This window comes from Cariama cristata, unplaced genomic scaffold (assembly GCF_000690535.1).
Source record: "Cariama cristata isolate BGI_N322 unplaced genomic scaffold, ASM69053v1 scaffold4621, whole genome shotgun sequence".
Classification (NCBI taxonomy): Eukaryota; Metazoa; Chordata; class Aves; order Cariamiformes; family Cariamidae; genus Cariama; species Cariama cristata.
In genome coordinates, this window is record NW_009597438.1 from 83,287 (window position 1) to 95,989 (window position 12,703).

General features: G+C 45.9%; 1 protein-coding gene across 1 annotated transcript in view; it reads right to left on the reverse strand.

The window, feature by feature from the left end:
• LOC104168310 (glypican-3-like) overlaps positions 1-10,747 on the reverse strand; it is a 74,136-nt gene extending 63,389 nt beyond the window's left edge. The window contains exon 1 of the mRNA XM_009708874.1: positions 10,661-10,747. Coding sequence (XP_009707176.1) covers positions 10,661-10,747 — 87 coding nt within the window. The remainder of the gene's footprint in view (positions 1-10,660) is intronic.
• Positions 10,748-12,703: the final 1,956 nt, after the last annotated feature.

The following is a 12,703-nucleotide window of genomic DNA, read 5'->3' on the forward strand; positions in this document are numbered from 1 at the left end:
GATGGAGGGCAAAGCCTCGCAGGCACCCCCAGCCCAGCCACGGCAGGATGGCATCGCTCATAGCACCGGGGCCACCGATCAAACCTGCTCCGCTGCCCACGCACGAGGCAGGACGGGCACATGGGCAAAAACCTCTTGCCTTGCACATCAGCAAGCAAATCCTGGGGGGCAAAGACTGGAAAGCCACACATGTGTGATCCTCAGTGCCAATCTGAGCATCACTTTTAAGAGTAAGAGTGTTTTAAAGGTAATTTTCAAGAAGATTTGAAAAGAAAGCTAATCAGCTTCCCCTTGGAAGAGAAGAGAGTGCATTAGACACTGTTGAATACCTGCTGCTGCCGCTTCTTATTCAGCCCATGAGCTCGACTCTGCTCTAAAGGAGAGCTTGCTATATTTGACCTTTGCTTAAACTTTACATGGAGTTTCCATTTGTCTTCTCTGTGAACTCTTCTGCTTATAGATTCGTTCTCCAGGAAGATACAGGTTTGTGGGGTTTTTTTCCTCAAGGGGATGGCCTCATTTTTGAAGATTTCCTCCCACAATCTTCTCTGCTCTCTGGAGTTCACGTATGTCATTTTATACCTATTCCCACGTTTCCTTTGGGAGAAGCTGCACATTAAACTGAAAAGCGATTAACTATTATAATTGATTCGAACACAGCCTCTGAAAGGGTGATTTGCTACGGTATGCACAGAAGAGACAACCACAGACCTCGAGAAAATGTGCTGCCTTCAGAGGAACAAACTGGTGCCAACTAAACCCTGAGCCTTGTTCAGCGATGGAACCCAGTTTGACCAGTAAGGCTGAGCGCCTCAGTAACGCAGCTGCCTGCATTGGTGCTTCTTCCCCAATTCTTTTTAACAACCTACTCTGCTACACATCATGCGTATTATTAGCATTATAAAGAACACATTTGTGCTCCGTTTATCTTCAAAGTCACCATAAAAGTGAACTTGAAGTCTATTACTCAAGCGCTGCTATAGAAATACGCTTAATTAAATTCTAAAGGGCTTAAACCAAAAATATACATTGCAATGATGTGGGATAGAACATAAACTTTTTAATAGTAGTAACCAAGCACATTTACCATTTCTACAGGTGTAATAAAAATGCTAATATATGTTAATGTTTAGTCTGTGGCTAATGTTTTGTCTTGTTAATTTCCCCAGGGCTTTTATTACTGATTTAAATCTGCCACACTGCCCCAGTGATTGCATCGCCTTCAACAAACTGCACTGCCACACTCTCAAATGAATGCTGATTAACAGAAGCGAAGAAACATTTAGCTAGGACAAACACTCTTATTATATGCTTGTAATCATTATATACATTTTGTCAGGAAGATGGGAAAGAGACAATTCCCTGCTCTCTCGCTCTTCTCACAGCGGAAAATATGATTATGGGCATAAAAATGAATTTACAAGCCTTTATTTTAGGAAGCACATCATTATTAACTAAGTAACGATTGTTCTTCTGATTCCAGGCACTCGAGCAGAAGGGACAAACCGAGTACGGTAACACAAATGCCTTCTACACACATTTCACTAAAATTCCTTATTAATGGGGTACTAAATGTTATCAATCAGCTCTATAGTATTATGATTTCCATTATTCGGACACCACCTTGCAAGGATTATGTAAGAGACACCATCCTCACTCACTCCCACAGAGCAGCAGGAAAAACACGGGAAGTGACCTACTCTCTGTGCCGAGGAGAAGAGTGTTTAATAATGCATTGCCTTTAAATAATGCAATGCTATAATGTGTAAAATGCACACAAACATTAATGCTTAAAATAACAGAGCGCCTGTCACACCAGCGCCCGTGGCGACGCCCAACACATGCTGCGAACACGCGCTACAAATGCTCAGGGACCCCTGCAGTTACCCGACCAGGTTATGCTGAAGGCCATCACCACCTGGTTTGAAGACCAGGTCTTCAAATTCCTGCAAGACCACAGAGGCATTAAGGAAGGATTTTTAGAAGGAAATATAACTTCTTTTTTGTATCCCATCCTTCATGTAGAGCATCACAAGACACTTTGTAGAGGTTCAGTGTCACAGCAGGAACACAGGGGCCCAGGCAGGACTAACGGGTGTCCCCTCCCTGGCCTCATTTCTTGTCTGCAAAGACAGCTCTGACCACCAACCAAGAAAAAAAAACAAGAGAGGGCTCAAGACGTGATGGAAGAGGAGCCAAGGGCACAGCCATCCTTGCAGACCCCAGTTGCGGCCCAAGTCCCTCGCCATGCCCACTGTGACCCAAAGGCTAACTGGTGCTGGACCATCAGGGCAAGGAGCAGGATGTGCTCCCGACACAGCCACAGGTATTGATGTGACAGAGGTGACACAAGAGCTGGCAGGTCTGACACATCGCATGATTACGTGGTCGCTCTACCCCAGAGCCTGCATGAGGAGGGCATGGGTGCAGCAGCTTGGAAGAGCAGTGGGGAGCGCAAGGGACTTTTTAAAGGGTTTCAACCCTTGGTGCTAATTGCTGGAGATGGATGATCCCCATCTATCCTTCCTCCTGCTGCGTCAGGGTTCAAATAGCTTAAATCCTAGACCACCACAGCATTTCCATCCCTGCTCCCTTTAAGGTATGCCACCCTGTCCCCAGGAGGACCTGATGCCCAGTGTCCCGTACACGTGCCACAGCATCCAAGGCACCTCCGCACCATGTCCCACCACATCCCGACCCCTGCGCTGACCCAGCTTCTCTCAGCACAGGATGCCCTTTCCCTCAAATGAACCATGACCTCAGCTTGAGTCGAGCCCTTTCAAACCTACATAAAATAATGCAAACAAGATGTTTCTTCTTTCTGGCGTCCCCAGCATGCAGCGTTTAATCCACCAAAGAAAGCTGCTTTGTGTTTAAGCAAAAGGCTGTTTATTGTTATTTATAGGTAGAGAGGAAGTTGGACTAAATGATCACAGTTGTTTCTTCTGCCTTTATAATAATTAAAGCACAACTTTCCAAATCAGCATTTCCCTCCGGTGTTTTGTTAATTCCATATTTAACACAAAATTCGGTATTTCAGTTCTGGTGGTCAGACCTCGGCAGCAAACCACAGGGCAGGCAGCTTGTGCCCCGGCCAGGGCTCAGACCCAACCCAGCCAACGACTGGGAGAGTCAAGGAAAAAGCATTTGCTTAATTTTCAGCACATGCTTACGTGGTTTTTCCAAGCGGAGACATTTCCTGGAACAGGGCCCCATAGCATACTAATGCACCCATTAGGGGTTTAAGTTAGATCTGTGCAATACGATGTTTCTTAGACAACCAAACTAAGGGTTTATTCTTGGAAAGAGAAGTCAGCCTTGCCTGAAAGGTGACAACAGAGCAAAAGGGAAGATGCAAGAGTTAAATCCAGAGAAAAACAGGAGCACGCTAGACTGACTAAAGCCAGGTTCAGAACCAAAACGTGACAGCACCTGGAGAAACTCCGAGCCCTCCCCCCCCCCCAAGTAATCGTGCTGCGTGGCTAACTGGGGGCATGGTTGCTCCTCATCCCAGGCTGCCGCTGTGCCTTTGGGACTCTTCATCCCTCGAGGAGGCTGAAGATTCTCCAAACCCAACCAGTTGATTTCAACATTTGCACTGAATCATCAAACTTGCCAGAAAATCTGAACTCAGGGTAGCGAAGCCCATTTCTGCTAAGGATGCTAAACATATTGCAATTATACAACTGTGCTTTGTGCATGCTGTAATACTTGCACAATCGCTATTGCAGGCCCTTAGAAAACCCTCCTGTTACAAGCAATTAAATCTACTCCATCCCAACAGACTGAGAAGGAATTGGCTTGAGAGATTACCATTTTTGACCAAGAACTTAATGAAAAAAAAATTATTTTCTGCACCTCTACCTGTTGCAGAGTGCCAGTAAGCAAACAATAACCCCTTTGAGAGCTCCAAGTTCAGCGCAGGCTGCAAGCTCCGGCTCTCTCGGAGGAGTCGGCGGGGAAAAGGCTGGGACTGCCCCGTCTCGCCAGCAGCCGGGGAAGCGGAGCCCGGGGCAGCCCCGCTGCCCGCAGAGATCCCCCCATCGCCGAGGCCGGGGCGATGAGAAACAGCACGGGGCAAAGCCAGGCTGTACCATGGCTGCAGGCAAGCGCTGTGCACTGGTTATTTTCCTTCCTCAGGTTAATTGGTTTCCTTTGCAGATTTCTGTGGGTTTTAATATCGCACCGTGTTTGTGCCTACGGCGCTACAGAAAGGAACAATCTGAGAGAAATAAATTCCTAGCAGCTTAATTTAGAGAGGAAAAACAGATACCTGCCATCAGTCTGGAACGTAAGCCAGCAAGCCGGAGACAGGGCCTATAATAGGTTATTTAACAGCAGCCGTGTCAGTTGGGTTGCACATGTGGTCAATACTTACTGGTACAACTTCCCACCCTCCCCGCAGCCATGAGCAGCAATTCAATTATTCTTTGAGAAATACATTGTTAAATAATTAAAAAGTTACTGCATGACTTTTTCCTTTTTTTTTTTAAAAACCAGACTGATTCAATTTTAGAAGTATAAAGCCATTATAATGTGTCAGCTAGCAATTAGCTACTGTACACTGTTTATTCTTGAATATAATCTTTGAGGAGAAGGGCAATATTCTTAGAAACACAGCATTAACTTGTTCCTCAATGACTTTAATATGGCTCTTTTCAAATTACTGCTCATAAAATCTCAGGGAAGAAAAATTTACTGATGATATCCCATCTCCTTAATTAGTTCTCTCTCTCCCTATCAGCAATGCAATAGCAAGTGTAATATTTCTATAAAACAGATCACACAAGGTTTACCACTAACTCTGCTTTAACTGGTGATATCAAAACAAGCAGGTAAAAAGCAATGCCTGCTTTGCAACGCGCACAGACTGCACTCACAGGTATACGCAGATTTTCAGATTTATACTTCAATAAATGCTTGTACTGAAACCATCCCAAAGGTTTTTACAACACTAACAGTATTTTTCACTATAAAATGTGCTCCTCCCTTCCTGTGCTGAATGGAAAACCCTTCTGACCCCTAAGGGTTTAGTACCTGTCATTACTCTCCACTCACCCGTCCTTACAAAGGATCATAACCCTACTTATTTTAACCTCGCCATAGGAATAACCCCCCCAGCAGCCACCTTTTGCTCCCTCCATCCACCTTTTTCTTTCCAAAGACCAGTTTCTGCTAAAACAACAAGGCTGGAGACACCAAAGCTCACCAGATTGTTCAAAGGGTTTTTAAGCTGCTGAATATCTTCAGCAGAAAAATTGCAATCATTTGTTTCCCAGCTAAGCCCAGAGCAACCCCACCGTACGTTATCCAGCCTCTGGCAAGGGGTGCACAAGGCTCTCCCCATGGCAATGCTGTGGACCTCCCCAGGCCAAGCCTAAAATAGAAGTGCAATAATTGTTATTAACGGAAAGTTGTAAAAATATCTCCGCACAACAAAGATCAGCAGCTGGTAAAATGAATCCATTCAAGGCCAACAAAGGGCTCGGGAAGGCCTTGTGTTCTTTTTTTCTTTTTTTTTTTTTTCTTCTTCTGTTGATTTTTCTTAGTTTTGAGGCTACCAGATTCATAGTAATTTTTTTCCCTGACAGTCAGTCCTAGCCTAATCCAATTAAAGGTCAGCACCAAGATAATTTACCCAAAACATGGCAGACAAGGTAAAAAGACTCCCATTAGATTTTTGCTCATGATAAAGGAATTACATTTTTCCCAAAGATGAATCAGGCTTATTGAAAATGTAAATCATTCTTGTCTATAAAGATATAAATATCTGCAGGGCTTTTTTGAGACTTTGTTGTAACACATCTTGTTTTCACATGTACTGCGGTTAGTACAATTGTATTACAGAATGACTTACAACATTAGATTAGCTTCTGTTTGATTGAGAATATCTTTAGAATGGAAATCGGTGTGCACTTTTAACCTCGTTACAATGCTATATTATATGTCTGATTAATACATTAAAGTGACTCATTCAACAATAGGCTGTTTGCAAGCAGAAATGAAATTAATTCAACTTTATCACACCACCTTTATTAATGTCATCAAACTGAGGACTAGAATTTGATTACAAAAAGCAGATTCCAATAAATTGATATGCAACAATTCCAAAACGAGGCAGGGGAAGCATTAGATTAAAAAAAGTGGACCAAATACTTTTAATGCATTTTTGTGCATCTTCTTTACTTTCCACTCGCCTTATGAGTTGTAAACTGGGCATTTCCACAACTCACTGAAAAGATAAAAATCTTGCACCAAAATCTTCAGGTGGAAAGTGCTACTGAAGTGCTTTCTGGCTCCTAACCAGCAATAGGAATTGCATGAAGCAAGGCTCAGAGATGTCCTGGACATTTTTTAGCATCTTTTGGGCCCATCTGCTCTGAGTTACCGGTGCCATTTTGCTGGTCAGAGCCATCCCAGCATCACCTTCCATGGTTCCCACTGTCCTCAAGTGCCCCCTGCCCTCTGTGTCCTGGGCTGTCCTTCAGGGAAGAGACAGAGGATGGACAACTTAAATACCAGCACGGGCAGTTGAGGCATCTATGGACATACCTGCTCTCTGGTGCTCTGGAGAGCGGCAGCATGAAGTTAATTTGTACAGTGATACAGATCAATACGTGCAATCCAAGAGTTAATGAGCTTTAGAAACACATAACTCAGAGCACATCAGTCACCCCCAAATTATCCTCACTAACCACCAGGCTTCACTCACCCTCTCCAGGTCAGTGGCTAAGAGCATCATCTCTACCACTGCTGATAGCACAGGAGAGAATTAGGTGTGAAAATTGATTAGGTTAGAAAAATACACCTGCATAAAGAATTGCCAAGTTCCCCAACTGCTGGCTTGCTTTTTCTTTTCTTTCCCCCCCCCTCCCCTCTCTTTAAACAGAAATAACTCTGCCAAAGTAGCTGTAGGCGATCAGCACAGCTTTCTGCAGCCAGCCTGTTCTCGCTGAAATGAATCTTTGGAAGAATAATGCAGTTAGCAGCAAACTTCATCCTCCGAGAGCAGGCTCCGTGCCCTTGGAGGTTTATTAGTGGGGCAACACAACAGGTAGGGATGGAAAAGGCCATCGGTTCATTTTGCAGTAACCTGAAGAGGCGGAGAGGACGGTTTGAGAGCTCTGCCGGCAACAAGGGGTGCATTGCTGCAGCAGGTGGCTGAAAAATCTGCCTCAATTGTTTGTTGTAATTTTTTTTTCTAGCTAACTGTATTTGTAGATGGCATCTTTCATGCCTGGTACCTCAAAGCCACTTTACAATAAGATGTAAAAATGGTATCATTCACAGCACCACACACAGGCAGAGAATTCAAAATGAAGCAAAACAGTCATTGCAACCCAGCCCCTCATCCTCTCGAGCGCAAAACAAAATGCCGCTGCTCCACCCGGGCAGCTCTGGGCACTATTTCTGCTTTGCAGAGGGTCGCTTTTAAGTTTCTGGTTTGTTCTCGGCTCATTCATCAGCATTGCTAATGGGAGAGTTAGTTCTAGTTTTAAGGCAGCAACACTCACGGGGGGTTACTGTCACTGGAAGTAAACTCAGCACGGTTAAGATGAAGGATGCCTGGTGAATGACCCCAGATGGAGGTCTTAGTGGAAACCGCAGTCACGGATAATGAGGCCAAAAGAGGGTTTAGCGTAAAAAACAAAGAGATGGATATTGGCGAGCACAAGTCTGGCGTTGCAAAGCTGCGGGTCTTAGCAAAGATAAAAATCTTCAGGAAAGGAAATGGGCCAGAATATATTTTGCTAATAAGGCATCTATGTTAATAGAGGTTGCAGGAGGCTGCAGCAATCTAGACAGCAAGCGAGGGAGCCATGTCCGCAGGGCTGATACTTGGGGGTTTTATTTCTCTGATAAAACAAAAATGTGCGGCCAGTTTTGAAAGAGAATCCCAGAGGTAGCTCTCCAATTCCCCAGTAAGTATAGAGGGCAACGGTTTGTCCAGAGGGACGGTCTGGGCCAAGCTAAATAAGAAGAAATGCCGTTCATGCCACCGATGTAGCTTCCCCTGCGGGCTCCTCGGAAGCCAGGTGGGTCAGTCCAGACCTATAAGCCTCCCATTTCTGCCATGCACCAGCTTGCAGCATCCTTCAGGTAAACTAAATCTGGATCTCAGCAAGGACCCTGAGCATATAGCTGGTTTAACTCTGAAGGAGGTTCAGTTGCAAAGCTCACGGTCAAATACATCCCGAGTGAACGGGCTGTGCCCCATTCGGAGGGGCAGCTCCTCCCGGCACCTGAAGTGGCAGAAGCCTCAAGACACCCAGAGGGAATTTTCTGACGCTGTGATCTTTGGTTCAGCCTGATACTCAGGTTTTTTTCTGCTTAAATCGAATCTACTCACATTATGTCCTTGACCATTACAATTTATCACAAAATGAGGCAGTTTGAAAGTTCAAAGCTTAAAGTCCAGTGCCCAAGGAATAGACACCCCCAGACACCCCCTCCTGCAATATGCACAGTCTGCTTTGGATGACACGATCACCAGCTCTCTCCTCTTCTACGTCTCAAAGCATTCCATGTCCAACTGCCAAATACAGCTGTGATGGGAGCCAGGAAAAAGAAAAGAGGTGAGAAAAAAAGAAGATGCTCTGTGCAGTGAAGGAAGCTGCATAATATCGCAAAGCTGCGTACCCTCATTTCCAACCGTTCAAACCGTATCCTGCACCACTGCCTCTGCAAGCTCTTTCTACTCATGTCAGGGCATCTCAGAACCAAGTATCTTTTTAAACACTTGGGAGCCAGTTGCACAACAAATAACCAGCTCCTCCACTAAAACAAGGAACAGACCAAGGCACAGTATGTGCAAACAGGTACACAGAACCAGTAATTAATCTGCATGAGATCTTCAGCCTTGTTCTGACTTCAGCTCTGAAAAGATGCAAGACATCCCGCTGTGTGCAACCTGTGTGCATCTCGCTCGGGCTGTAGCCAACACATGATTTGAAGTGAGATCAAGCCAGGCTCAGTGGGCACCGTATGACATTCCCACCCATAAAATGCAGCAGCCTTAAAAAGCTCTTTTTAAGACGCAGGGTAGTGGGAATGAAGTTGCCACCAGCTGAGTGATCTGCCTCTGACTGAAATCAATGAAAAGATTCATGTGAGCTTCAGTGCAAAATTGGGTTGGGCATCAAACGCGCTGTCAAAGGATGCTCCCCGTGCTGCCATTTGTGTGTGTAGGGAGGAAGGGGTACCGTTAGCAGCTACCTTCTACTTTTAATTAAAAAAAAAAAAAGGCATCACTGCAAATTCCATTGAAATAGCACAACATGCCAAAGGCTAGAACATGTCTAGTTAAAAGGACAGAGGAAGTGCAAATAAGGAGACGACAATATAAAAGTTTACAAATAGAAGCAAAATCAAATGCTATTTTAAATTAAACCCACGTTGACATTCAATGCCATCTCCTCTGGCTTTGCACTGGCAGGTTTGAGCATCACTGGTCACATCCACTGCTTCCACCTAGCAGCTCTGTGCAGCCCTGCACACTCACCCCGCTTCATCCAGACTCAGTTCGGTGACAAATTGACCCAAAGCCACACTGTGCCATCAGGGCAAGCAGGAGGGGAGACCAGCATGCCATTTTGCCCATGCTGGACCCCATCAGAAAAAGGATAAGGCTGACCAAAGACCATGAAAGCGTGCTACCCGTGTTCCCTAGAGGCAAAGCTCTTGTTAGCAGTGAATTCAGTGTGACACCAACAGCCTCCCTCCCCAGGCCAGACAAGAGGTAAACCTTTCACTAGGCTGAGAATGACTTCTGAGACCTAACTCCCTTACAGAGGCAAGTGATGGTCAAGAGCAACCACGCCAAAGTTCCTTCCAAAAATGTGATGCAGACCCTTAATTTGCTACTGGGTATCTGAACATTAAACCGAAGATTTAAGAGCAGCAGCAGCATGTCAAAGTCACTGGATCACAATTGTTCATACTGGGCTGCAAAACTGCACGCATGAATCATTTTTGCCCTTATTCTTTCAGCACCAGCCAAGCTGCCAACAACGCAGGGATTTCTAGATCAAAATGAACCCCTTACAGTTCAGCGCCTTGCCATATGCTTCCCCAACTATCAGAAAATCTTTAATATCTGAAACCTCTTCAGACAACTAATCGTAATACTCCCAAGGTATTTTCACAGGAATGGCAACGTTGCTGATACTGTCCTCGGTGATCAGGTTTATTTTCATCCTGCAGCAGGAACAGATGCTTGCTTTAACACGCCTTATCAGGCATGTTACAGTGCCTATCAGAAAATGGTTAACAAAAGTACATGATAAATACACCTTGGGATAGCTACAAGTGGGTCTGAGCTTACTGAAAACCAAAACCTCACCCATATTTCCAGCTTGTGAAAATGGAGCTAGCTACCAGCAAGCATTAGAGAACAGCCTGAGGATTAAACTTTGCTGATAAAGAAACTGAAAACACAGAGGCTGTACATCCAGCCGACTATCCCATGAGCGATGACAACAGAAAGCAACCTGCATTAAAAGTACAAAGAAACCGATCTCAGTATCTCAAAGGGAATGACTTCTTGAACAGAGCTGTAATTTCAAAGCTTTTCTCACAAGTCTCTTGCCAGCTCTAGCACAGAAAGAAATCCATTAGCAGATAGGAAAACTCACCAAAGCTCCCCGCTGCTGCAACCCACCGAGCAAAGCAGCTTCCCGCAAGTCACCAGGTGAGCCAGCTCCAAAAGCAGCTCCCGGGCAGCATCCAGGGAAAACCTCACCGGCATTGCCGTGCTGACAAATGCACTGAATCACTATGTATGGCGACAGGTGATATTTTCATCCCTGGGTGCCAAAAGTCCCTTTACTTAGATATTCTTGATTTTCATCCCAGTGCATCTGATGGTACCGCAAATTTCTACACCAATTTGCACCAAAGTAATGCTTCTCTCTGTGGTGCTACAAGCAATCAAAGTAGCTGGTTATCTTTTCAGCATGCTCATGGTCTCCCTACCAAGATTACCCAAAATATTAAGGGCAAACGAGGGTCCAGTTTGCCCAACTCTGTTCCTCTCTGGGGTTCCCCCAGCAGCTTCCCATGGCCAGCGTCAGAGATGGGTTCACACCCGGCACTCTGCCGGCACTGGCTGGGGTGAGTGCTCCGGTTTTGGGATAAACCCAAATCCAGCCTGCATGATGGCTTCATCTCCTCAGCAGCTCTGCAGCACAGGTGTATAACCTAGTTAACTCAGACCTAAGCAGCCTTTTAAAGGTGTTTGCAGGGAAGTGAAACAGCAGGGACCCACTCACAGTGCAAACACATCGAGAACTGCACGCTGTTCCCTTATGGCGCTGGTACCCTCACTCTAACCTGCTCCCCTCCTCAGCACGGATGCGTGCGATCAGTTGACCAAAGGTCTGGCAACCTTCATTTTGCAATTCGACAAGATTTTCTAGAAACTCAGCCATCAGTTCTGAGTGAAGAAAAAGGCTTTGCTGACCTCCCTGCTCTTTTCTTCCTAGGCAATACTCTGCAGATAGAGCTGTACGCTTCCACCGACTGCAAGGGGAGCAGCAGGGGCTGGGCAGCTCTATTAGCCCATGACTTCGCATATCTCCCCAGAGATGCAGACGCCCAGACTGGGGCACACCTGTGTGACAAGCCTGGACTAACTGAAGTTTCTTGATACGTGTTTTTGGTGGTGGGTTGCTGGTGCTTTTCATAAAGTACTTTTTTTATGACACTTGTATTACTTTGCAACCTGCTCTCAGTCCCAGATTCGGTCATGTTACAGACTCATCAGCTCCATAGTATCTTCTGTGCCCGGCCCTAATTACACTAACACATACAGGTCCTGCCAAGCAGAGCCCTGCTGTGCGAGGCTGGGATCAGCGATGGCAGCTCCATACCCAGACAGAAAGGCACCACACGACAGCTAAAGGGCAGGAGAAGTCCTGCCACCCCTATCTGAAGGACTCGGAGGGGACACGTGTCCTGCTGGGTGTGCAGGACAAAGCAGCTAAGGCAGCCAAAATCCACATCCCTTTCTCTGACTACTCACACCTGCAAGCGCATCCTCCTCCTCACATGCAATACATAGCTACAGACTCACCCCAAGCCACCCACCTTTTTTCATTCGTGTCTCACTACGCTGAGTTGCCTGTTGTTCCCCACTCTGTTGGGAGGGGTTCAAAACCCTGATGAGTTATGGGGTGGAAAAAAGCATTTAGAAAAAAAATATTTATGTGGATAAATTAATACCTGTGTCAAATGAACAGCCTTCACACTTTTAACTCTGCCACCTTTCACAATAAATTTACAGTGCTGGTTTAAGGTAAGGAATCCTACCTTTTCAGTGGATAAGGAATTGGCTGGATGGTCACACTCAAAGAGCTGCGGTCAACGGCTCGATGTCCAAGTGGAGACCAGTGACGAGTGGTGCTCCTCAGGGGTTGGTATTGGGACAGGCGCTGTTCAACGTCTTTGTGGTGACATGGACAGCAGGATCGAGTGCACCCTCAGCAAGTTTGCCGACGACACCAAGCCGTGTGGTGTGGTACGACCACAGTTTGCCGACAACACCAAGCTGTGTGGTGTGGTCAGCACACTGGAGGGAAGGGATGCCATCCAGAGGGACCTGGACAGGCTTGAGAGGTGGGCCTGTGCTAACCTCATGAAGCTCAACAAGGCCAAGTGCAAGGCACTGCACTTGTGTCAGGGCAATCCCAAGCACAACTACAGG